The sequence below is a fragment of the Podarcis tiliguerta genome (assembly GCF_965153285.1).
Source record: "Podarcis tiliguerta genome assembly, chromosome: 8".
NCBI lineage: Eukaryota > Metazoa > Chordata > Lepidosauria > Squamata > Lacertidae > Podarcis > Podarcis tiliguerta.
This window is the reverse complement of record NC_139541.1, coordinates 61,249,000-61,276,240: the sequence shown is the minus strand read 5'-3', so window position 1 is coordinate 61,276,240 and position 27,241 is coordinate 61,249,000. Positions and strand designations below refer to the sequence as shown.

The 27,241-nt window shown below is 42.0% G+C and overlaps 2 protein-coding genes across 15 annotated transcripts in view; one reads left to right on the top strand and one right to left on the bottom strand.

Moving 5' to 3' along the window:
• AUNIP (aurora kinase A and ninein interacting protein) overlaps positions 1–3,301 on the top strand; it is a 16,091-nt gene extending 12,790 nt beyond the window's left edge. For all 4 annotated transcript variants that reach the window (XM_083455753.1, XM_083455755.1, XM_083455752.1 and 1 more), the window contains exon 4: positions 2,238–3,301. In XM_083455753.1, the coding sequence (XP_083311879.1) occupies positions 2,238–3,151 (914 nt within the window). In that variant the 3' untranslated portion in view covers positions 3,152–3,301. The remainder of the gene's footprint in view (positions 1–2,237) is intronic.
• Positions 879–27,241, bottom strand: MTFR1L (mitochondrial fission regulator 1 like). Of its 11 annotated transcripts, none has more exons than XM_083455951.1 (9): positions 27,004–27,212; positions 24,098–24,451; positions 22,634–22,765; positions 21,511–21,604; positions 19,556–19,660; positions 17,320–17,429; positions 15,994–16,205; positions 12,228–12,540; positions 879–5,994 (listed from the first exon to the last, which is right to left on the bottom strand). In XM_083455951.1, the coding sequence occupies exons 4-9, from the start codon at positions 21,523–21,525 to the stop codon at positions 5,889–5,891; spliced, it is 861 nt and encodes a 286-aa protein (XP_083312077.1). In that variant the 5' UTR covers positions 21,526–21,604; positions 22,634–22,765; positions 24,098–24,451; positions 27,004–27,212; the 3' UTR covers positions 879–5,888. The 11 variants fall into 11 exon arrangements, with proteins under 11 accessions (XP_083312077.1, XP_083312081.1, XP_083312076.1 ...); XM_083455955.1 differs by lacking the exon at positions 22,634–22,765 and adding an exon at positions 7,424–7,466 and having other exon boundaries at positions 27,004–27,204; XM_083455950.1 differs by lacking the exon at positions 27,004–27,212 and adding an exon at positions 26,753–26,901 and having other exon boundaries at positions 22,732–22,765.

Sequence of the window (27,241 nt, the reverse complement as noted above, 5' to 3'; positions counted from 1 at the left end):
CTATACATGAGCAAAGTGTCAGTGGGGCTTCTGCTGCACTTGGCTCCATATGCTGAAAACAAATGGAAGCACCTCTGTTTACAATATTGGATTTGTCAAGAAGCAGAGCACAGGGTGTTCAGCCGAATGGGTGCCTTCTGTTTTTATAGCAAATTAGGTTAGATCCCCTATTTAAATTTTAACCCCATTCCAAACAAATCTCTAAAATTTTGGTGTGATTTTTTACTCATGTGAGTGAAAATGTATAGGCTGGAACTACAGTCAAATACGCCAAGGCTGGACTTTGTGAGGAGAGAAACACTTTGACCTGATCCAGCTGCGTGTCTGGCCTCTGGTCAGGTACACAGCAATAGTGCCAAGCATCTTGGGACAGGGAGCACAGTGACCAGATCCAATCTCATTCATTTTTATGCACGACTGATTGTGAAATATCTGATTAGTGCTCTGTACCTGTATGCCTGGTGGATAGATATGGGCACGCATGTCCTAGCTGGATTGGCACATATAAGTGGTATGCAAGCCATGCTACTTTTGACTAAATATTTTTAGATGTGCTGTCCTATGAAGGGAAAAGTACTCTTTTCCAACATGCTTGTACCATTCCTTAAATGTAGACCACCTCTCCATTACTATACTGAGACTGCTATCATTGTGTTTTATTTTGTGGGGTTTGGAGACTTCTCTGTGTTCTGTTCAGAAACTTGTATTGCTGTGCAACCACAAAACTCTCTTTCGTGGAGTGGAAAGCTTAAACTTGCCTTTGTCACCCTGCTGCCATGTTGGCTGGCCAAAATGCTTAAGGTGCAGTAGTTTGCACATTATCCCAACAGCAATGAAAAGGAAAGTATAGGGTTTAATAACCTGCACAACATTTGCAATGCTTTCTGTAAGAGGATTTATTATTTCACACTTCCATTGCACCTTGCATTGTGTAAACACTATACAAAACCACACAATGTCCTTTAAAAAGCTTTGCTTCTCCATTGTCTGCAAACAAGGGTGCGGAGAGGAGGTAGCAACTGCCCACTCTACAATCAAATTTAGAATCACTTGAAATATCCTATGAGGAACCAGAGGCAGATGGGAAAAGGTAATTGAGAAGAGCAGCAAAAAGTGACCCTACTTTGCTTTCACTTCGCTTTTCTCAAAAAGGACAGACCAGCTGTTTTGTTGATTGCAATCCCCATGAAAAGGGTATGACGGGCGAGCTGCAGAGATCTGGGAGGAAATAAGAGTGTGGTCTGCTGGCATCAGTCTGAGGATTAACTTGCCGGGCAGCAACAATGGTGCAGCACCAAACTTCTTGGTGTTTCTTGAACAGTCCTCCTTTTAGGCAGAATATTGATCAGACCTATTGCCCTCATATTGCAGGAAGGTGGGTGGGTAAAGGCAGAATAGTGAGTTGCTTAGGGCCAGTGGAGTGAGTCAACTTTTTAAATCAGGCATAGGCAAACTTGGCCCTCCAGATGTTTTGGGACAACTCCCACCATCCCTAGCTAACAGGCCTAGTGGTCAGGGATGATGGGAGTTGTAGTCCCAAAACATCTGGAGGGCCAAGTTTGCCTATGCCTGATTTAAATAGGGAAAATCTTGCTTGCACTCATGGCCATCCAGCAACACCAGAAATCTCCTGCCCTTTTAATTTAAAGTAACTTAAAATCTACTGAAACATAGACCTTGCATGCAACAATCCTTCATTCCCAGGATACAAATCTGCAAAAAGGGGGAGCCTATAACAACACTTCTAATGTTTCTTCTATCAGTTATCAACAGTGGTGTTGGGGGTTTGGGGGGGGGGCGGCGGCAGCTAAGGCACACTTTTTCTGAAAAGCTGCAGTACCTTTTGCTCCATCCACTCGCATGTGTCAGAGTCCATGTGCAAGTTGTTTGCATAAGTCACAGTTCTGGGCCTCCCCCCACAACTGGTAGCAGAAACCCATGACAAAGAAAGGTGCCCATGTGAATTCCTCTGGGGTGGGTAGTTCTTCTGAGTCTTTGAGGCAATAGTGATTCCAGAGGGGACTGGTAGTTTTGTAGTGTTACTAATCTGTCCAGGGGCAAGGGTTGAGCAGTTTGTCATGGAAGCAATTATGTGATACCTATTTTTTAAAAAATTGCCCATGGAAGGCTGCTGATTTGTATTTGCCATTCCAGCATCATACTAAGTTTTTGTTCAGGCTGTGTGTTTGATCTGTCTGGTTATATTCAGATTCAGCTTGGGGTTGTTTTTTTTGCAGAGGAAAAGAAAACCAATCCAAACAGAAGGCTGGCTGTTGCATCAAACCGTGCCTCCAAGGTGAACAACCCCAGACTGTTTAGGAGCGGAAAAACCATGTTGCCAGCGGACATGCTTCAGGAAGGAGGAGGATGGATCCAACAAACACCAGGTTTACACATTTCTCCTTGCAATTCTACCCCTCCTGAAGCCCAGACTACTGCTTGCATCCTCCCAACTGAAAGAAGAGACTCTGCTGCAGGGAGAGAAGATCCTCAGTTATTAAACTTCATTCAGCAGCTAAAGGAGAAAAGGGATCCTGATCACAGAACTCTTCCTGATTTGGCTTTGAGAGAGAAAAATAGTGGTTGGGAAAGAGAAAAACATGCCACCTTGTTTCCTCAAAGCAGCCAAAGCCTGACAGTTACAAGCAAGGACACCAAGACTCAGAGAAGACACAGGTGCCCACCCTTTTGTTATAGCTCCTTCGTGCACTCCTGTGACTCTGAGAACATAAATCCTCAGCTCGAGCAGAGTACTATGGACGTGAAGCCTCTGAAGAGTATCAATCAATCTGTTGCTGGGCTCTGTTTGAAAATCAACAAGGCCGTCTGCAGTTCTGATAAAGGGATTGAGGACAGCCAGGTAGGCCTGCCAATGTTTACGCAGGACTCTGAGGGTCACAAAGTCATTTCTCACCTCTTTGTTCAAGGGAGAGGCAAAACATCTTTACAAAAGAAGCTTCTTGGTGATGAAAGCAACGCTATAATGAGCCCATCCTACCATGGCTGCTTGGGGGCCTGCTGCTCTGCAGAGAGTTGGACCCACCTATCCCCAGGCGGGAGCGTGTCTGTTCTAACAGACAGTAGTGAGAAGTCATGTTATGACTTGTTATTCACAGAGGATTCGGAAGGCAATAGAGTCATTAAACACTAACTCATAATTGCTCAGTGAGAGAGGAATGCCCCTAATGCAGACTTTCAAAACAAACTGATGCAGACCTTAGGTATATATGTAGCATTCATACTTATTCTGCATGCCAGCTTCTTTATAACTTGTACATTGCCTAATAAAGAAATTATATCATATGGAGTATTGTAAATGGTTTCAGAAGCTGCAATTGGCAAAATATGCAGCTGTGTCAAGAAGAAAACCCAGATTACATTCTAAACAAGCAGGGTCTTCATGTGCTCTATTAGGTCATTTTTGTCTTAAGCAAGAAGACTGTTGCTTTGTGGGATAAGGTTTATATTCTAACTGTTACGCTGTGCCTTCCCCACTGCTCCTTGCAAGGCTTCCCAACTACCTACCATTCAGTTTTCTATGAATTTTCTGTATCAGGTGGAGGTAGAATTAAAGTGGAGGCTGCCTTGGACTCTGTTCTCTGTGTTTTAAAATGAATTGGTACCTTTTAAAAAATCTGGATCTTTGTATGCAGGGGGGAGGTTGCTTTAACGTTGCAAATTTCATCTGGTTTCTTACTATTTTTGTTTTTATCAGATTTTCCCCTGGAAAAGATAAAGGACAAAAGAATACAGATTAGCATTTTGATGCTAACGGTGTTGTGTGGATGCTACAGAAAGCCTGCATGGCTAACGAGCACTGAGCTTACAACACACCAGAAGGGAAGCATTTTTATGGCCCTTGTCTGTAACTGACATAATGGAGAATTTTGGCTTAGTATATAGCAAGCTCCTCATGCCAAAGCAATCAGAGAACTGTAGAGCTGGAAGGGACCACCAGGGTCATCTAGCCCAACCCCTGCAATGCAGGAATCTTTTGCCCAACGTTGGGGCTTGAACCCACAACCCTGAGATTAAGAGGCTCATGCTCTACTGACTGAGCGATCCCAGGTTCATGCGAGAGTGACTGCAACTTCCTGGCTTATAAAACATGATATATAAAACCTTGAATGATCTGCCAAACAGGCCACATTAACAGACGACACAGCTTAGGCAGGTTAAGTGACAGCATGTCTATCACTCCCCCCTACAACCTAAGCCTCTACAAGCTTTTAAGGAAGGCTGCTGACTTCTCTAAAGTTAGCTGAGTCCCTTTCAGACCCACACATTAGCACTAATGCGTGCAAAAATCCTCTTCTTGTCCTTGTGCTCTCCCAAAGGACTGGATGGGAGTTCTGAGTGCAGCCATTACTTTGAGAGGCTGCTGTCGAACGTTAAGAAGGGAGACCTGATTTCAAAATTAACTCTGAGGAAGGTCAGGGGTCAAAACTGCCCATTCAATGAGTTCTTAACCTCACCCACCTACAAGGCTCTTGTGAGAAAAATGCAGAAAGAGGAACCCTGCTCTGCTACATGGAAAACGTGATGCACCAGATTCACAACCGTGGCTTAAAGAAAATGGCAGTGATGCTCCTAGAGCTGTATAGAGGACAGAGGCACAATATAACTGCTTACGATATCTGTCATTGCTCTTAAATATAGAATAAACAGTGGCTGAGAAGGTCCCCATGAGTTTAAACACAACCATACCTTTAACAGACAAAATCCAATCCTGCTGCTCATTCTGTAATTGCTCTCTGACATTCTGCATTTTTTATCCCTTAATTACAAGCTTTGAAGGAGCCAAGGAACTTAAAAGATAAAATACATGGCGCTCAACCACGTTTGCAGTACAGATGCATCCCCACGTAAGTCAGGGGTGGGAAATTTGTGACCCACCAGCGGATGACAGACTCCAACTCCCATCAGCCTCAGGCAGCATGACCAAGGCTCAGGGATAATGGGAGGTGTAGTCCGGCAAGAGCTGGAGGGACACAGGCTTCCCACTGCTCTGGGTGCAAAAGCTGGTTTGCTCTTCAAAATCCTACACAAATAAAATAAAAAATACTTCTCACATGAGATACATGGAAGAAGCGTCCTTCAGCTACAGTATCAGTTTAGTATCTGCAGGGTAAAAGCAATCTAACTTCCATAGGCAGGCACAGGCAGCTACGATGCTTCTCTCCAAGTCAACAAGAGGATGGATTCAGATAGCCATGCTAAAGCTCACTTGTAATGCATGTACTTAATGGGGAGTCAATATTTTCTTACATTGCCCAGACTTTCACTCCTAGGTTTCCCCTCAAAAAAACCCTCTGGAGGGGAGGTAGCCTTGCTAACACTTGGTAAGCATGTGGTTGAAGGCTGCAAGTTTACCACCTCTCCACCTGGTTACAAGTGCTATATGGTGTGCCTCCCTTTCCTCGTCAGCCAGTGCTGGAATATCTATCCACTTTGAAAAGGTACTTGATTGCCTTGAAAAGTTAAGTCCGGAGAAAAAGAGCAAATGCATTTTTCAATGACTAAATTTTAAAAACATCTCTACCTGAATGTGGAAGGGATACATTTCTATCAGTAAGTTATCACAGGCTTCAGAATTGCAGCAAAATTATGAATAGATCCTTTTTAATTCATCTCGCTACTTTGCTAACAATGCTTCATTTCAAAATGTGGAAAACCATTTACCTTTTTAAAGTCTCTCTTGGCTGTGTGGAAAACAGCAAATTCACAGTTCTGCTTGGGTAGGAATTATTCCCCCCTCCAACACACGCACATACAGAGTAGAAACCTAATCCCTAAAGGACTTTTGATGTTCAAGGAAGGCAGCCACTGTGGAGAAAGATCTTAGGAGAACGATAATTTACTTTACAAGGTAACCAATGAGCATAATTTTAGTTCTTCTTCATGTTTACATCTTCATCCTTCAAGGCAAACTTTCTTCTTAAAACCTCTGCTATAAGAACTGCAGGATCCTCCTCTTTCAGTAAAGTTCTGTTCCTGAAAGGAGGATACAAGATGAAGGGTATTAACAGGGGTGCAAACCACATTCTGCTCCACCATCCCCAATTGCTTTCGCCAACAGGATTAAAAAATAATAATAAAATAAATCTAACAAATTAGTTGTGGTTCAACTGCATGTTTTTCAACAAAGGGACTATTCTTGCAAATCTCTTACCGGTTTGTGTTTTCTTTAATTCTTGTCACCATCAAATCCCATATATCTGATATTATATATATCCCATATATTTGATATTAGGTAAACAGTAAGAATAGGAAAGACTTTTAAAAATTACTTCCAGCGTACAAGTTTTTACCTAGCAAATTGAGGGCCTTTCTAGAGATTTCGCTGATCCCTAATGATGCCACAGGCACCCATGATTATTTGTGCAACATTCCACATGCACAAATTACAAAATGCACTGGATGCACCAGACGTGGCTTCCTCCCCTCGACAGAACTGTCAAGGATAATGCTAGACTGGATTCCTCCAACTGGCTAATTTTCAATGTGCAAGGAACCTTATGTCATGGGGGAGAGGAAGCACCCAATAAAGCAATCTCTCTCTTGCACCCTGAAGTGCTATTCTATTGTCTGAGTAGAATTAGTAACAGTTAGAGAACTTCTCCAACAAATCTGCAAGGATGAAGCCTACCTTCTGGCAAAAGTACAAAAACCAGGATGAAGCTGGCACAATAAAGAACAGATTACACACTCAACTCTGTGGAGAACCTTTGGCTCTCCAAATATTGCTGAAATTCAATGCCCATAATTCCCAGCCATTAGCCAGGAATTGCTGGGCTTGATGGGAGTTGGAAGTTCAGCAGCATTTGGGGGCGGGGGGGGGGGGAGGTTCCTCATTCCTGTTCTTGCAGAAGCAATTCCCCATCTGCTTCTCTGCCCAGCACAGTATGCAGAAGTGAAGAGTCACCAATGTCTGTACGCATGGATTTGCAATATGGGTTACTACAGGGTGATGTGTGGAATTTCAAGAGCACAGCAACAACTAAAGTCTCTGAGGTAAATGTATGCGGGCTTGCGTGTGCAAAAGAACATTGATTCCTTTATACAATAAGCATCATAAGGATCTGGAATCTGTCCAGTTTTAAATTTTAGCTCTCTTATTTCAAACACGTGTAATCACATCTGTTGTAGCTCTGGTTTTCAGCCACCTTACATTCCCCTGATACCTAGATAATTTTGTTTACCAGTTTAATTAACTAGGGGGTGAGGGCGGGAATCCCTATGGGTAAGCAAATGAAAGGCTTCTCTACAAAACGTTATTAATTTTCTCCTGGTAGATTCTTAGGGTGGTGGTTCCCCACCCCCCAAAAAACAACTTAAATATTGATGATTTTAAGCAACATCATTCTGTAAATCTATCAAAAGGACTCCAACCATTTTTCTTCAGTTCTGCTGCATACATTACCAAGTTCCTTCATACTGTGCCAACCTCAAATAGGAGCAGCATGCTTTGGGACAAAGAAAAGTCATTTTGAGCCCAAGAGGCACAGAAGTCATAGGATTTCCATGCAAAAGAACATTTGTATCTTCCTTCATTCCAAAGATGGGAAACTTGTGGTCCTCCAGATGTTGTTGGATTCCCAGCTCCCATTGATCTCAGCCAATGGGGGCAGGAACTGTAGCCCACAACATCTGGAGGGCCACAGGCTCATCATACCGGCTTAGTGACTTTTAACTTGGCAGATTCCTCTCCTCTCTCATGGTAACCGTAAGTTGGTGGTAATTAATAAATAAATAAATAAATATCAAATCTCTGACACAAAAGCCATTCACTTCCTTGTTCTGTGTGAACCAGTCCAGATTTATTATTTTCCTTTGTTTTCACCATTACTAGAGTATATTAGAACTTACAAGAAGGGGGCACCTATATATTTACCATTCTTTAAGCACCTCATCTATAAGCATGACAATGGGACTCAAGATTTCAAAAGTGGTAAGAAATGTGAACCCTAGGACCCCCACCACATTGCTCCTGAAATTTCAGCCATTAGCATACAGTTCCTAAACTAAAACCCACACCCTGAAAAATTGAAAGGAGGCAAACTGACCCATTTAGTTTAGGGCAAACCATTTCACAAGGATTCTGAATGACAGCAGCACTGCACCTTCCTCTTTTTTTTAAGTGAATGGCCCCACTTGGCTACTTTCTCCCTGTCCAAAATGGATTTAATTACAGCTTTCCATTTATCACCATTCTCATCATTTCTTCATAGTCAGCATATGCTGGGTCAAGAGCAAGTCCAAAGTGGTGCACTCATTACACAGTGTCACACTCTGCTTGCTTCTGCAACTTACAGATTAAGGAATGTTATACTCTGATAGCACTTTAGCAACTCAAAGATTCAAGAATAAGCCCAGCTATAGCTACCCACCCGCCATGCTCTAAATTTGTGTCATGCACAGGGAGAAATGGAGTGGTCTGCATTGCCGTAAGACGAAGCAGCTTCAAGGGCAACCCTTGACTCTGCTGTTCTACAAATTCATCTGACAGACACCCACTCTAATTTCTATAACTTCTTGTAATTTATCAGTAAGACTGGCAAAAGCACCAGTAAACTCCTTTTATCTATTTGTCTCTTTGCTTTTCTCACAGATGCTTAGACTAAACTTCCTCAAACTGCTGGCACAATGGATAATGGCAAACCTTTCTGATTCGTATTTCATTGTATCAGAGGTTATTCAATTTTATCCGAGGGACCAGTTGTGCAGAGCTGTAGTGCTGAGATCCAGTCCCAACATTCCCGTGGGCATCTGACAACATGTGTTTGCAACCGTCTCCTCTGCTCAGCAGGATGAGGCTGCACCCAGCTGAACAGTTCTCTCCCATAATAGCCCTTGTCTGCTGCTGCTCACTGCACAGCACAAAGGGAGGGGGCAGCTCTTAAGCGCCTTAATTCTCTTTGTCTCAGATGTGCCCAGTGGCTTCGCTGCTGTAGCTACGTATACTCTGCAACATTTGTTGTCCAGAGTTCCTTCCACCCTGCAACAAAGGACACACATTTCTGCCAGGGCAGGGTCCCATTTGCTGCTAAAAAGGGGAAAGCAGGATTTCCTGTTTTCTACTAAGAAGGAAGCTAATCTCATCATTTTACCATGGACTTTCAGCACTCACAATTCAGGTCATTGTGGGTATGGCAAGGAGGGATGTGCACATTATATATGATGCAACTAACGGAATTTGAAGAGACACAAGAGGCAGATTAAAACGGCATTTTTAAAAAGTTCTACGAATCTGGATTGCTTTTTAAAACTGTAAAGATAAGCCTCTTAAAAAAAAATGTAGTGAAAGCCACTGGCCTTAGGGAAGTGGGTTTTAGATGCAAGCTTTGCATTCAGAAACTCCAAGGTTCAATTCCCAGTATCTCCAGTTAAGAAAAGATGTCACGGCTGGACCTCTGCCTGAGACTCTGGGGACCTGCAGCCAATCAGAGTAAACGATACTGGGCTAGATGGAATACAGTAGCTTCCCTATGCTCTTTGGTCCAAACTGGACACTGACAGGGCAAGTCACTTGTATTGATTCACATCCGTGCCACATTTTGGTATAAAAATGAGAGAGCACCTTGATTGAGCTATGATAAAACTGGCCCCTCTTCCCCCATGCCTTGCTGTATTCCTTTGCGATTGTCTCCCAGTCTAGCTATTTAATAAGAATGGGCCAGGGATTGCTTAAAGTCAAGCTATGTACACTGACTGCCCTGACTGCCCTAAGGTTGAAGGGATAAATAAATAAAATAAATAAAAAATTGTGAAAAAAGAAACAAATAGTCATGGAGGCAATTGTTGAAAGTATAATTAAAGAAATATGGGTACGTTTACTCGATTATGGAAACTACTGACTCTCTTTTAGAAGAATCATGGTCACAAATGTGGGTTTGTGAAGCACAGTTATGGATGTAGATAGACTTTCTGCTATTATTTGCTTAAGTTTAGACTTTGTACAAGCTCTGTAAGATCTGAGATTTGAAAATAAAGTCTAATAAAAGAATTAGCAGTTACTTGTTCAAGGAATAACATTGATATGATGATATGAGATGATATGAGATGATATGAGATGATATGATATGTGTCCAACAAGTGCAAGTACAGCTGCATTACGTATTGTTTGGAAGAACAGCAATGCAATTTCCCCACTACTGGATGTTGTAAGTTACTCAAATCTGAAGGCAAATGAGTCTAACTTAGGAAATGAGGTAGAGCAATTGCTGCTAATTCTTGCAACAGGTCAAAACAGTAGAGATTGCACCCCTTTTACTGTAACTGAGATTTTTCTTCTTAAAAGTTAATATATAGAGTGGAATAACCTCAGCAGCAGCAATCTGGCAGATATACAAGCAGTATGAGAAGAGATCAATTTCAGCTTTGAGAATCCTATTCCAGTTTCCAATAAACTCAAGCAAATTTTTTTTAGAAAGCTCAAATGAGAATGTGATTCTTCCTTCTGCATAATATTCTGTTCCTTAAGAAACCAGAAGGGACAAACCAAGGGCAGCTGATCAAACAAATTACACTTTAATTCAATGTTTCCATGGTATCTCACTGCTTATTACCAGAATTAAATTGCTCTAACTGGATTGTGCATTAAATGAATAAGAAATATTGTAATAATTGTTAAATGTGCTCCCCTTACTTCCCTCTCTCTAATGAATTCAACTCATGATTCCATCTGCCTGTTGAACCCTCCAAACCTCAAGAAACACTATGTTCAAACAGAGTGCAGATGAAACAATAGTGAAAAGTTTGGCTTGAAAGAGGTTTTGATTTTTGCCCAATATTAATGCATAAAAGGGTGTGTTTTTTTGTTGGAAGGTGGTATATAAATAGTCTAAATAAATAAAACACAAAAACCTGCATGTAAAAAACTATCTATTATTTAGCAAGCAATCCCAGCTTACTGTTTTAGTTATTTATTCTATTGTTCCTCCAGTGAGCTCAGGAGGATATAGATGGATGGGGGTGATCCCTGTTTACCCTTACAACAATTATGTGATAAAGAATGGCTGAATGGCTAGCTACTAACCTTAAGAAACAAGTTCAGGTTTTGTTGTTTGGAGCCAATGGCTATAACATGGTTGACTAAGGATTTAAACTAACGTCTCCCTTATCCTGGGATGGAGAAACTGTGGCACCCTGGATCGTATCAGCCTCAATCAGATATAGCCAACAGTCACAGGTGATGGGAGTTCAACATCTGAAGGGCCACAACATGCTAATCATGTAATCATATATGCATATATTGTAGCAACCTAGGAAGGCTTCATGCCTAGAAACTTGGCAAGTGGTTTTCTGCTTATCGAAGTACAACATTTTATACCCATCTCCAGAATGACACATAGTGAGGCAAATTTAACCATAAACTGTACAATGGGCAATTTGGGAGGTAGCAGAGGGAGAAGCAGGCAAACAGGAAGAGACAAGGCAAAACCTCCGACCTGTAGCTCTCATGTTACCCTTGTCTCAGCTGCTAGAATAGTAATAATCTCAGCATTTATTTGCAGACCAGTGAGAACAGGAATGGGGAACCAATGGCCCTTCCAAAGGCTGCTGGAGTCCAACTCCTATAACAGAATCATAGAGTTGGAAGAGACACCAAGGTTCATCTGTCCCAACCCTCCGCAATGCAGGACTCCTGACCACAGCCACCCACCCACCTTCTGGTTAACAGTCAAATGCACTGACCCATCAATCCCAGCAAGCATGGCCAATGCTTAAGAGATGAAGGGAGTTGCAGTCCATAGTGTTTTAAGGGCTACAGATTCCCCTTCCCTAGTTTAGAACATTCAGATCTTCAGGGCAGTGGTTATAATAACTTCAATCTGGAGGCAGTTTAGAAGAAGCTACTTGTCTTTTTGACCATGGTGACTAAATTGCCCTGGTAGTCAGGCAAAGAAGCTTTACTAAAACTGATTCTTTTCTTATTAGCCAAAATTGACTGTGATAAGCACAGGCAGGCTCATAACTTTGGTGAACTGATTTGAACAGTTGTCCTTAGAGATCAATATTGTAAGGCCTATTATAAGAAAGGCTTTAAAAACCTGTGTTGTGGTGATGCAGGGAAAGTACATAAGAACTAACCCTTGCAAATATCAGTCACAGCGCTAAAGATCAGCAGAGATCACACAAAGCAAAACTGCAAAGCTTCCAATCAGAAAAGAAAGAGAGACACTTTTGGGGATGGAAAAAGAGAAAACAAACAAACAAAAACTTACAAGTCTTTGTTCTGTTTCATCCTATGAATGTCTTTAAGAATGCCCATCATATCGGCAAAACTGCTGGCCTTGGACAGGGACACCGAATCTTCGTCGTCGGAATCCTTTGGGTCTGCTTTACAACATTCAGAGGTTGCAGAACAAAGCATGGAAACGGATGGAAGCTCTGGGCTTTCTAATTCTGCCTCCTCCTCTGTAATGTCACTAATGACAAAGGAAGTTGTAGATTGGAATGAGGATCCAAAACAAGGTAAGGGAGAAGAGACATTTGAACTTCCTGGTGATAATAAATCAGGTGTTAATGAAGTGGAAGCTGGAAAAAAAAGAACAATACACATTGACATAAACCTAGTGCCAAACTACAGGTTTTATATTCTGCAACAGAACATGTACGCCAAGCTTATAGGCAAACCTCCCCACAAATGGACATCATAAGCCTGCCTCTTGCCTTTACTGAAATGCTGGTTATAATGCCGCAAAAGGGGTGAAGCACTTTTCCATCTCACACCCTCCCAGTACAACCACCATCTTCTATATGGCAGTATTTCAATGTATATTGTTAAGATTATCTTGTTCCTGTCTTGCCACCCCAAACACTGAGCATGAAGTTCTCAGAAGAAGCATGTTATTCACCTTATATCACAGATAGGAAGAGAACTGGCCCACAGCCACAGGAGGCCACTTTTGGCATCAACCAAGGCCCATCCCTCGCCTTCCCAGTTAAAACCAACCCAGCCCTGTGCACACAATCACCTCTACTGAATCACTTTCCTTAAGAGCCACCCTTGAGAGGGTGGAAAGCCTAACTCAGGAACCAGGATATCTGTCTTTTAGTCTAGAGCTAAAAGAGCTCATGTGCCTCGGGTGCAAGATCTCAAATGGATATCACAGGAGGAGAACAAAGCACATGAGAAGGATTCAGGTTCATTCCCTGGCATTCCAGCTAAAATGGATGGAAAGGTGATGGCAGCAGGTGATGGGAAAGACCTTCCTTTTGTCAAGGCCCTGGACAGTTGTTGCCAGTCAATGCTGATCTAAATGGACAAATCGCCTGTGCTGGTACAAACAGAACTCCTTATCTACGTTCAAAGTCATCCGGTAATATCTTTGGGAAATCTATTACCTTCATGCTCTGTTAAGGGAATATTATGCAATGGTGGCAGTCTGTGATCAGTGCTTCGCAACACTGACTTTAGAGTTACGTGCAAACACAACTGTTTTACGAGCTTAGTCATAAGAGGAACAAACCCAAGACGCCCCCTCCCCATTTGATCTTCCAGAAGCTGCCTGGAAGCATCACCTGACATCAAAGTGATGTGGGTGGCCCCACCACCCTGTCAAATTTGGTCCATCGGGGGCGTTGAGATAACATGCGGGCCAGAAAAGGTTCCCCATCCCTGTCATAGGCCATTACAAGAAAAGGGCATGAAGAAGAATGAAGCAGAATGCATCTTCTTTCCTTTTTACTCTTACCTTTATTTCTCCCTCTAACACTCCCCATAGTAAATTTTGGACTGTAAACTTCTCAGGGCATGGACTTTGTCTTTTTGTTTGTTACTCTGTACAGCACCATGCAAATGGTTGGCTCAACAATAATACAAATAAGCAAATTACATTGAATTAAAAATTAAGCAAAATATTTTGCCTGAAAAACTGGGGATGCAGAAATCATAGGATCCTGGCCATTATAAATTAGAATTTGTGACAAATTCTGTGCAATTTCTTCTAACATTATAGAAGTCTCTCATTTATGTCTGGTCTGTTTATCAAAATGCTGTAAGGGCACACACATTATATAGAAGTGTAATGTTATGAGCTTAAATACAATAAAACCAGTTGATAAAGTTGCCACTCATAAAATGGAACCAAAAAGCACCATAGCATTTTAAAGTGGGTGAGACAGATGCCCGGTTAATAGTAATGGGTAAATAAAACAAAAACTTTGAACCTTTATTTCTCAAAGTACACAAGGAAACATCAGTGTGGGTCTCTTTGGACAGATGGGCCCTGCTTTGTGGCTCCTGCCAACTTTACTTCCTGTGGCAAAGACACCAAGGGCTGGTTCAAACTTAATGATAAACCATAATTTAGAGTTATGTGCTTGAACCGTGGTTAGTCTTTAGTTTGCATGCTCCCCAGCTTCCCTCTTTTGCATGCCAGTAGGAGGAGACGTTAACACTTCTGCCTTGGATTTTAGATTAACCAGGAGTTTATGTATGAATCCAAGCCCTGACTAAACTACGGTTAGACAGAACAGGAAAGAACCAAATTGTGGTTGATAATGCTAGCTTGTTCAAGGAACTCTATTTTCAATCAGAAGAGGAAGTTTTCAGCCTCTTCCTCTTGGCATGCAGGAGAATGGTGTGTCCACACGCCACCATGAGGCTCACTACAGCTGATGCACATGATACTCAATTATGGTTCAGCTATATGTCCAAGTCAGTGCTGAGTATGGCCTCCTCTGATTTAGGGAACGGATGGACAAACAAGGGTATGAAATGTGTGTGTCAAACTTTTGAAAATTAGTGCAGACTTCATTTATCTAATATAGTAATAGCTTGAATAATATTTTTAAACAAGCAATGATTTTGGAATTTTACTGTCCCTTTTTAAAAAAACAACCTGCTGTAATCAAATAGATTGATATGCACTGGCAAAGACCAATAAAAGTTTTTGCTACAAAACCTGCTTTAGGGAGGGAAACCAACTGCCGAAATGAGTTACTGACTGTGGGATATCTAAAATTAAGCACATAAGCTTGGTAGATAGAACACCTTTTGGCCCCAAGGAATAATGCCAAAGCTACATGATGGAGAAAAACCACACAATGTCTAATATCAACAGCTACTCAGGTGATGGGCCTAGATATACAACTAATATCAGGAAAGAATAAGAACTTCCCACCTTTCAAGCTATACTGTGCTATTAGAGTGATCTTTTAAAGCTGCCAGACTATAATTGCTTGGCACTTTATCTATTCTAACTGTGCTCCATGCTCTTCATAGTCTTGCCCTTACAAAATACACATTTCAAATGTGGCCATTACACAGTTCAACATTATCTCTGAATACCTAACTCAAATTGCCTGTGAGTCGCAGGTTCCCTACTGCTGTGGCACTGCAGTGAAAAGGGGCAAAGTTTTCTGGTACCCTCTCAACATGGAATAAAGGCAGCAGCCATACAAGAAAGTTAAGGAAATTTGTGGAATGAGGTCAAACAAAGGAAGGTGGCAGGCAACACCTGCATATGTTGCTCCCTCTCATGTGTTCCAAATTTAAACTAGTCATATCTGCACCATTTTGTTAACAACCTGACTCTTCACCAGGAGAGACAGCAAACCCTTACTGCACTTCCCAAGTGAATCTCCAAACTTACTATGTACTTGTCAAACATGACACACAATTCCAAGGGCTGTATCCGACGCTATTCCTACTCAGAGCAGACCCACTGAAATTAACAAGCAAAACTTTGGTCACTTAATTTTAATGTGTTTGTTCTGAGTAGAATCTCCACCCCAAATTAGAAGAGAACAGGACAAAACATGCATCATGCTTTCTCCACAATAAAAAACAACAACAAATTTTTACCATCCTCTCTGCCACAACTTCTGGTTATCAAAGTGGAAATATAATTTCCAAGTTGTTTGCTCATCTGCTGTATCCACTCTTGTAGGCTTGCAAACGCTTACACACCCACCCACACCATTTCAAATTTGTGCACAAGATTTTGAGATGTTTCCTCTGAGCGCTTGATGCTGGGTACCTACCTGACTCTGCTGATACAATCTTAGCAATCTGACTACGCAGATGGCTCAGTTCATCTTGGAGTTCTGTTGTCCGACTCAAAGCGGGTAAACCTGGTTTCTTCAAAGCCAGCAGCTTTTCTTCTTGCTTTCTCAAATTTGGGACAGAGGCATTCCGCTGAATAACGAAAAGTGGCGTGGGCTTCCATTTGTGCTTTAGTGGACGAGTGTCTGTCCTACAAGTCAAGATCCCAGAAATTCAAATGAAACTGGCCCCAGTGAATAATAGTAGTCCATGCTCATTATATCATACAAAGTGTGCTAGCTGTGACTGGCCCTTCTCTCATCACCACAGGACCCCATTTTTAGCTACCCATTAGTCTCTTTTCTCTCTCATTATTTATCTCTCAAACTCCCATCACTTCAAGCCAACCTGAATATGTACCCATGGTGCAATGTTTTCTTAGACAACACTATCCCTAATTCAAGTTCATAAAGACATGAAGAAGTGTTCAACCAAATTTTACTCCGTGTAGACCCACTGAAATTAATGAACATAACTAAAGGTGGAGTTCAACTAACTTCTATTCAGAGCACATCAATTGAAATAGACCTAACTTAGTCAAGTCCATCAATTCCAATGGTTCTACTTTGAGTACACCTAGCATGAAATTCCACCCTAAATTAGGTTCATTAATTTCAATAGCATTACTCTTGAGTAAAATTAAAGTCTTAAAGCAATGAAAGACGGGTGGTATTTAAGACAATAAAAAAGGCTTAAGACGGCCTAGACACCATCTACAGAGCTTTGAAACCACCTGAAAATAGTATTTTCCAATAGAAGCAGTTCAAAACTGAATCATCATGCATGTATGAGTTAGCCCTTATTCCTCTTTGTTTGCCTGCTGCCACTTTGCAATCCATATACTGGTGTGTCCCGCAAATGCCTTCTGTACCTGCCTAAACCTTTGAAGTAGCTCAATTCTTCATGCAGGATTTTCTCCTACACCAATAGCTCCCCCTAGCACTTTGTGTAAGAGTCAACTTCTAATTCAGTATCACTCTTTCTTCAACATGAGCACCAATGGTCCCCCACTCCAGGTTTCTGACCTTACATGAATATCCCTTAGGTCTGGAGCACCTCTCTGGCTCCCTGGTTACCAAGATATATGAAAAAGTTTTTTTCCTCTCTCTCTGAAATGGCACCCATGCCTCATTACCTTGAAAGACCTACTATTAAAAGAAAGATAAAGATAGGAAGCCACCTCAATATTGCCCTGTTTCCAGCAATAACTGACCAAGAAAGGAAGAAGTCAGGAGGCATGAGAAGAAAAGGACAAAGGGTTGTACCTGACTCTAGCATATGTTTCTTCGTCATCTGAAGCAATCCATGCTACGTCTGCCAGAGTGGGGACAGGGGGCGTGTCATTTAAATAAAGATCTGAAACATTAGGTAATTCCTGAGGAACAGAAAGGAAAAGGAAATAGCATTATCGTGGGGCTGTAGAATCATTTTTTGATCAGTTCTGAATTAAGGAGAGAGACGGGACCTGCAGCAAAATGCAATATTTCTTCATTACCCAACAGGTGTGATCTGAGTCAGGATTCTAGCCAGCCAGCCATGACCTCCTTCAGGATACCATGAGCCATTACAGACCCAAGCAACCCAAACGACTCCTTTCAGTTTGCTTTGCCATTTTTCTTTTCCAGCTGTCACTTAACATTCCCTGGATCCTGGTGTCCATTCAGTACATGCAGGGGTGGAAAAGGGTTTGCACCTTCTCACCCTTTAAAAAAAATATATATATTGCCTTGGGCAAACCTTGGGGTTCCCCTGAGATTGCCAATACCTCCCCCTTTCCCCTGATTTGGCTCCATCTCTGTTGGTACAGCGGCACTGATTCCACTATTAGAGGGAGTGATGTGTGGGCAACTTGTTCAGCACCAACAATCATGCTACAGATCATTTAGAGGCTGTAGCTAATTTGCATCAACTTGAAGGTTGGATGCTCCTCTGAGGTGTTACGTGGGACTAGAGGTGATCATGCACTAGACAAACAATTAGCCAAACCTAAGTGAGCAATGATAGGTTATTCACAAATTTATGATTTCCAAAAGGGATACATCATGCACACATTTTAATACTTTATAAGCAGCCCTCCAAACATCTCTGTGTTACATAGGAGTTGGAAAAGTGGCCTATGTATGGCCTCTGAAGCTTACAATAGCGCAAGTGGCAAGAAGATGAGGTAATGAGTTACTACAACACAACTATCTACCTTTTTGCAAGCTTCTCAATAGCTGGAGAAATTAATGCTGTAGTTCAGGAGCCTCATGCAGCAGAGGTTATGTAGAACTGCCTACTTTCTTTGCTATTAGGTGTCCCAGGCTAAGCTCTTTGGCTTGACAGCTGGGAAGACATACTAACCCCTAGCCCCAAAGTCTGAGAAGGCAAGAACACAAATTAACTGAATTCTAAGTTTATGGGGTTATAAACAAATTCTAGTATAGCTAAACACTCCCAACCTACGTAACCCATTAAAATCTTTCCCCCCCAAAAATAATAATGAGGATGTTAGGACTTGCTTTCTGGTTTCATGTAATTTTCCTATTACTGTGAGCAACGTTGGGCACAGTCCACCCTGGAAAAGTAGCATATAAACTAAAAATAACCTAACCTTGAACTATCAATATACAAACACAAGTATCATCTTGCTAGACAAGCAAGGGTCCTCCCAGTTAGCATTCCATTTCCAATAGTGGCCAGACAATGCACACATTTTGCACCTTTTAGCCACATATGCAGCTCCTTTGCATGAGCCAGCATGCAAACCAACTGAGTCTTCCATTAACTGTAGTTGCCTGTTTCATCTGAACTGCGAAACTATCATTGGCAGCTTTGAATCGAGCCAGGCTTTGTTAACCATGGTTTCCCAGTTCTGACCAAGCACGAAACTATAGCTAGCTGAGGACTTCCTAGAATGAAGAGGCTGTGTCCAAATAAAGTCCATACATATACCAGCATATGAAGCAGTCTTTAAGGCAAAAAGAATTAAAGCTTATGGTAGGACTGTCAAGATTTTAGATCACCAAGCCAAATTTCTCTCAGGAGCTGCACCACATTTCCCAGGATGCCAGTCCTATATATGCACATTTAGCAGAGTGTGGCTTCCATTAAAGTAAAAGAAACTTCTTTTTGAGAAAACATGAACCGTACTGGGCTATAAATGAGAGTGCTATAGCATCCTACATCAAGAAATCATATGCCAACATATCCTAAAGGGTAGCAAAAAGAATGCATTTACTTAGAAGCATGCTACACTTACTATGCAGGTTCTGAAAGTCACAAACTACACTTATTTCATTACAGGAAAAAGTCTTTAAAATACAGGCTTGAAAGTGGCTAAAAACCATCAAACCACTGCTGGAATAGTAATTATTGCCTTTCTAAGAAGAATTCTGACAGACTGACACGTAGCAATAAAAAGCAACTTTTTTAAAAGCAAAGCAAGGCTGAAGAGCAGGGCTCTGCATTTAAACCTGCCTTGAACAGGTGTGCAAATTCATCTGAACTTCAGTATTTTACCTGGAAGCATGCTCTAGGACACGGCTTCAAAGGAAGGTTTGTCCCAATCTTTCTCACAAAGCTGCGTGCCGAGCCATAAGGTTTGTTCTGCCAAATTGGGACAGTCTGAGGGTCGAAACAAAACACGTAATGATATTTTTAACCGATAATCAGTAGTTCAGTTTTTAGATAGTCTCCCTCTTTTTGTGGATGAAACTGTGAACAGCCCAGGCCCAGAGGAATAGAAGCACAGCAATCGCTGCGCTGTGCAATTTACTGGGTTTTACTGTAGTCACAGAGCCCCAGGAGAGAGATCAGAAGCCTTGTGCAAACCCCATCACTCCAGTATAAAGGGACCTGGGAGAACCTGCTGAATTGGTCACTGCATCTACCCCTTGCCAAACAGTTGACAGAAGCTTTTTGCAGTCAGTTTGTTATTGGGAGAGGCCACCAAAACCATCCCATACAGACACATGTGCTAATGAACCAGCAAGGATTTCCACTCTGACCACATTCTATCCTGCCATGTATTGCACCCTCTCTAACACCAATTCTATGTGCAGCAACCTATTTCTGTATGCTGATCACAACCAATCAATGGCAAAGGCTTTGAAGGAGGCCTGAATAATACAAACCATGCAATTCGATAGTAAAAAAATTAAGAGGTGTCTGCATTGACACAATTCCGGGAACTGTGGTTTGAATCCATTATTTTAAAAGGTTTTCCTTGCTAGAGTGGCTAAGGTCACTTTGTTTAAAGTAAGAGAGAACTTCTGTTTAATCCATTAAGAAAGTTGTCAACAGCTGGTACTATAAATACACCCCTACATACCTTGGGGCCTAGGCCACCTGTCAGTTTGTCTATTACATTTTTTAATGTTTATTTTTCATGCTATTACTGATGCCCCAAGGCTGCGAAACACACTTTGGATAAAACAGAGACACTCAGCTGACCTCTCATTTTAAGTAAGAGAGTTTATACCTTGATTTACAAATGTTTTGCTAGAAAATGAGTAAAAATCCTGGGACCTTCCAGGTGTTGTTTAATTCCAACTCCCATCAGCTCCAGAAAGCAAGCCCAATAGTCAGTGCTGATGGGATCTATAATCCAGTAACATCTGGACAGCAAAAGGATCTCTTCTGGTGCTAAAATATATACTGCTGAAAACGTGGACTAGGCTACATGAAGGAGGAAAGTCCAAGCAGTCACTTCACCACAGGAGATTTATTACTTTGACCCTCCAGATGTTGCTGAACTACAACTCCCATCATCCGTGGTCACTGGCAATGCTTGCTGGGGCTGATGGGAACTGGAATGCAATGACACTCTGGCACCACATAGTCTAACAGATTTAGCTACATGGTGTCATTACTAAGTTCCAATCACATTGCTCTAAGGGTGTCCAACCAGGCTAGCATACCCCATTTGTCAATTCGCACTGCGACAATTAAAAAATCATAAGACAAAACAAGGAATTGACCCATTTGCCTCAGCAATGGGGACACGTTCCCTCCTTATCTCACCTAACGTACATCCAGACTGAGAGCCACCCCTGGAAAAAAATGGGTGCAAGCTTTTAACTTTCTCACTTTTGGGGAGCTTTGCAAGAGAAAACTGTCATGTGGGCAGGCACAATTATACACACTGAACACAAGAACATCATTATCATTATTATTAATTATTATTTATTATTTTTATTATTATTATTATCATCATCATCATTATTTTACAAAAGTAGAGTTTTTAAAGATACCCAAGAGATTTTGGAAATTAAATTCCAACAATTTTCAGTTGGATTTAAGGATGATTTCAGTGTCTCACGAGCAGCAGAAACTGTCTAGACCCTGGAAGGAAAGCCTAATTCAGAAGAGCCATATTCTCAAAGTGAACAGTATGTTTTGGAAAGCACAAGCTTTAAAGGTCTTCAATATTGGGTGGGGGGGGGAGAGAGAGATGTTAACAGCTGTGTACTTACTGAATCTGCTTCCATCTCTGACCAAACAGGAAGAAGTAAGTCAAAGGTCAAAACTGCAGCTCCAGATTCTGCACTAGCTTCATAGTATTCCACCCTTGGAAGAAAATTATCTGCTCATTATGAACATAGACAAGGGCACGTTCTAAATTTGTCTCATTAAAGCGGATAAGCAGTGATACGAAGAATCCCAATTACATCTTAAGCAGTTATGTAACTGTATTCTAGGATTAAACTAGCTCACAGACTTAAGAGTCAGGCCAAATATCATCAATTATGTAGTTCACCATACACATGGTGCAGCAGAATGCACTCTACAGAAACTGTTCCTGGCAGGAACATATACTGTCTTAAAACCTAATGCAACTGATTTTGCAAATTCCCGGGGTAGCTAACCTCACTGCCCAACAATTGCTACAATTAGAATGAGGCAAGGGTGCCCTCTAAATGCTATTAGACTACAATTCCCATTAGACCCTGCCAGGATGACCAATTAATAGGGATGATGGGAGTGGTAGTCCAAGAACTTCTGGAAATGACCACATTGACTATCCTTGTGTTTGAATATTATCCTGGTAGAAGGACTAATGTTTCAAGCAGAAAGACAAGTGCCTTGTATAATGAAAGCTAAGCCACCCTTCTGGCCAGCAAGCGGCTGGTTGCCCTTATAATGTTGCAGCAAATAATGAACAAGTGGTACCCTAATGTACCTTCCATCAAGATGGAACTTAGTTAGGAAATATGCATCAAATAGTTCAGTAACCACAATGGAAACTGGGACTTTTGAGCCAGCAGCTCTGCTACAGACATACTACAATTTCTGAAGATCCTCCTCCAGTTTTCTCCCTTTGTAACCATCCTACCAAACATACAATCCAACCTAAGCATTAATTTCTGTCAAAGGAATCACAATAGGGTAAGGCTGATGCACCTAAATTGTCTGAGTCTGTTAGATTTGGATGCTGACAGCAGATTTCTTCACAACAGAGGGATGATGCAGGGCCTTTCTTCCTTTCAGTCACCCTCTACCCTTTTAAACTGAGATATGAGAATTAGAGACCCCAGAGAAGATGGCAAGTGCTGCTGTAGAATTACAGCATTCCCTTCTCTAAAAAATGGGACTCACAGGACAACCAAAAGGAATTCAGCTATTTCTCATGATGGAGTTGTTAGCTGATGTCACATTCACCACAAATGTATGTAGAACAAATCAGCAATCCACACCTTTGTAGTTGTTCCCACTTTCATATGATCGACTCTGCAGAAAGAAAAACCCATTTACTTACCAAGACAGGGGGAAAAACCCTAAAGTTTTGAAAGAATAAGAGACCACCAGGAATTGCCTATGGGAAATATATTCCAAAAGTATCTACTCAGCTGTTTAGAACATATTATATTCCAGTTTCTCCCCTTTCAGCTATTTGTTTGCATGCTGCCCAATAACAATTTTGCCATTTCTACAAACAACCAGATAAGCAAGGTATGAAGCTTCTCAAAGGTGATGTAAATTCCGATTTCACCAAATTTCACTAGAGACTAGACCAATTTGGTTTTGGAGATCTACTTGAAAAACATAAACTCATCTTCTGAAGGATATTTATTGGCCTCTACAAAAATAAGACCACTGATGTGGGGCAGAAAAGTTTCCAAAAAAGATTGTTTTCCAGTGCTCTGTTTTTCTGCAGAAATTCTTCTGTTTCCCAAGTTAATTAGTAACAGTGAATGGATACCAACTGCAAATAAAATTTAGACAAGCTTGGCAGTTTCAACATCTTTAGCTTTTGTTACCAAATACAAATAGCATAAATACGTTAAATCAAATAATTTCCCAAGGCATCAGGAATGCTTCCAATGCAAATTAACCTGATTTGCATAGGAAATATTTTATATAAAAACTTTCCAGAATTATGCACCACTGGGCAAGACTAGAGTAGGATACAGTATCCTACTTTACTTTTAACATTTGCCATGAGAAATTACATATACTGTCTTACATATCTTACATATAGTCTACTACAAGTAAGCAGCAGTGATCACACATGAGAACATTCAGCCCTCAGATCCACTGATCTGAAGTGATTACAAATGAAACATTGTCCAGATACAGCTTGCCAGCTCTGAGCAAAAAGGCACTGGCTTGCATATGACTATTGAGTTCAAATCCCAATAGAGGCACCAAAAGCAAAAACCAGCTTTCAACCTAAGCTTGTCCATGTTTAAAGGGGAAACAATAGCCACATGCATCACAGGTATGAAGTATGATTGTAATGCACTTTATACAAGTGCCACAGAAAGCAATATGACCATTAATAATATTTTATAAATAACCTTACCACTAACAGTGCTAAGTGCTATGCAAAAAGATTATAAACTGGCCCTGTACAAAGGCAAGCAACCTAAAAGGAAAATGCAAGGTATGTGAGGCAGGAAAGGAAAAGAGTCTACACTGGGAAAAGCCAGGGTAAAGGCACTTCAATGTAAAAACAAGAGTGTCAGGTGGAAAGAAATTCCAGTTATAGTGGATTGCAAGGAGGAGAAAGCAAACAAGGAAAAGTGATGGTAATATTAGGTCTAATTAAAAGATTGGTACCTGCATCAATAAGATCTCCCAGTGTGCTAACCAATGACTTTCTAGTTTCCTGTTATGTTTGTTACATTCTTCAGAAGAAAAAAGCCACCAAAATTTCTTCCTCAGCAGCAACAGGTCTGATAAAAGTGTTAGAAAGCTGAGCCTTCAGCAGCCTCCTCTGCTCTGAGACAAGGTCAACAGACTGGCACACACAGCTAATGATATCACAACTCAGCCAACCAAGGATAACCATGCATGACAGCGATGGGCTCTTTGGCAAGTCACTCAGCCAGAGGCGTTAAGTGGAGTTGTTGCTTATCTACCCCCAGCTCATATGCTGTTTATGTTGAGTGAAGGCACTGTCTGCACAGGACCCTGCAGTTTAAGGAAGAGAAGCCAGAGAGAGATTTAACAAGGTCAGTAGCAGGAACAGCAGATCAGAGATTAAAATCTATTGCTGAGGACAAATCAACTGCTTTCTCAGCTGAAAAATCAAAATGCACTCACATTTCGCTCACTTTACACTGGTGAATGGGGAAGGAGGGGGTGTTTCTCTCTTTGTGTGTGTAAGGATTCTCGACTTGTATGCCTGAAGTGCTCTCCAACCTTGTCTATTGAAGGAGGAATGGGCCCAACTGTATAGCCCACAGAACTGTCTGAATGGCCCACTTCTACCTTCTTAAACCTGTCTGGATGCTTTTGGGCCTCTGCTCTGTGTCCATATGAGGTATGGCCTGGTGGACAACAGAGGCAGAGCATTCTCAGAGGTGGAACTCAAGTTATGGAACTCCATACCACAGCAAGTCTGCCTAGCTGTCTCTTTATGTGCCCTTAGGCATCTGCTTTAAAACAGTTTTGTTTTATATGTGCTTTTTAATAATGCACTCTGAGCAACAAGCATAGAACCAGTAGATGCTGTTTTAGTCAATTTATTTTTGTCTTGTTTTTTTATTGCTGTTCAACCGAGTTGTTTTAAGAAAGCTTTGAATTGCCTAGGTAGTGTTGTTTTCAAGTGTAATGGTGGGGCAGATATTTTAACAAATAAACACTTGAAAAAGAAAAATCATAGTTATAGCTCCTTAAGATATGAGAGGCAAAGTGCCCTCTGCATCGAATCACTTTGGTCCAGGAATTCCCAAATTTTGCCATGAGAGGGGCTGAACCATACTGAGGATTTATGTTACTTTACTGGGTGCATCTATCAGTTTTCAACAGCCCTGCATCTAAGCACTAACCTGGTAGCCACAGGTGACATCTCCTCTCCTTTCTATCAACCAGTGTCTAGTGCTAGTGATGGGCTGGATGAGGGTGAACAAACTGAAGCTTAAACCAGACAAGCCAGAGGTGTTTGTGGTCAGTTGAAAGAAAGATCAGGGAATAGGGAATTGACCTGTGGTGGGTGTTACTCTTCCCCTAAAAACTCAGGTTTGCAGCTTAGGTGTACTCTTGGTTTTGGCAGTTGCCAGGAGTGTGTCTGCACATTTAAAATTAGTGTGCTGCCAGCTGCCTTATGGTGAAGGGTGGGTCATCAGCTCCACTATGACCACTCCATCAACAACCTGATCCCTGTGGGAAACATTTAACAATTTGAGAAAAAAAGACTCTTAAATGCCAAAGACTGAGGACTTACTACTATCAACCTCGCACATTTATTATGCCATTAAGACATTTTACTAAATAATGAATAGGCCTAGCAAGGCTTTTTTTTTTTTAAGTAGGTAGGGATAAAGTCCTTTGGTAAGCTATTTTTGGTACAAGGGGCTAATGTTACAATTAACTACACACTTACCTGGGGAAAAGTCCCATTAAACTCAGTGCGGCTTACTTTTGAGGGCATGTGCATACAACTACATTGTCAGGTTGCAATCCTGCACAAGCTTCCAAGAAAAACCAGCAGGCGCTACTTCTGCACAAACATGTTTCAGGCAATTTATATTGTACTCTTCAATTGAATATACTGCACTCAAGGCAGACTGACAGTTTTAAAGCAGGGATAAGCAAGCTGTGGACATCCAGATGCTCCCATCATCCCTTACAATTGGCCATACTGCCTGGGACTGATGGCAGCTGGACTTCAGCAACATCACATATTCCCCAGCCCTGTTTTAAAATAAGATAAAATGTGTGTGTGTGTGTGTGTGTGTGTGTACAGCACACAGAGAAGAGCATTAAATGGCTCTGCACAATGGATAATCTTATACAAAAGCTATTAATAAGATTCAAGTACAGTATTTGATCTAAAAGCCATTCCTCCCAGAAGCCCCCAATTTTGTAGTTAGTACTGGAATGCAGAGATAAGAGAATAAATTCTCTATAGCAAAACCAACAATTAATGTTGTGATGGAATTTGAAGACTAAAGCTGCAGTCCTATCCCCATTTGCCTGGGAGCAAGCCCCACCGAATTCAACAGGATTTACTTCTGAGTAGTCATAGTTAGGACTGTGCTGCAACACATTTCCCACAGCGTAACCTTTTCATGGTCTGGAGAGTCTTACTTCATCATATGCATTTAAGGAAGCAAAGCTGCAGCCCACCCCCAAAAAACCTTGCGCTACGCCATAATAATGCTGTCGGCCTCCTCTAGAGCGCCACACGCCTCTTTTACGGCTTTTGCTGCAACGGACTGCCGCGGCCACCCCTCTGCCCTTCCCTCAAGGCGGAGAGGGGGAAGGCACTCTGCACCTGCTCAGGGGCACTGCCGTCCATGCTGACGCCACACCGCCCCAAGGGCTGGGCCTTCTAAAAATCTGGGGGACGGGAGGGAAAGAAAGATGCCAGGCAGGGAGGCCGAGACCCGCCTCCTCCTCCTCCTCGGCCATGACAGAAATTAAAACCCTCCCGGGAAACCCTCCCTCCCTTCGCACGTCCTCCTGACACGCCTCTCCCTGTGACAACCAACGCCGCCGCCTCCCCCTCCGCCGCTTACCCTTCCCTCGGCCTGGAGGCCGTTCCTCGCCCCCCTCGCAGGGGGGCTTTGTGTCGCTTCGGGGTGAGCAGGGGCGACCCGCCTTCGGGAAAAAACAGGCGGCCCCGCCGAGTGAGGAGTGGGGGGAGAGAAAAGAAACGCCGCGAGGCGAAGCCGCCGCTTCCCAGCAACCCCGCGTCGCCCTTCCGCTCGGAAACAGCTGCGGCGGCGGCGGCGGAGCCCACCCCTCGGGTCCCTC

Coding starts and splice junctions, on each gene's coding strand:
- MTFR1L (XM_083455947.1), bottom strand. Junction 17,430..19,555: donor GTCCTAGAGCATGCTTCCAG/GTAAAATACTGA, acceptor TCTGTTCCTCAG/GAATTACCTAATGTTTCAGA. Junction 16,206..17,319: donor GAAACATATGCTAGAGTCAG/GTACAACCCTTT, acceptor CTTGACTTGTAG/GACAGACACTCGTCCACTAA.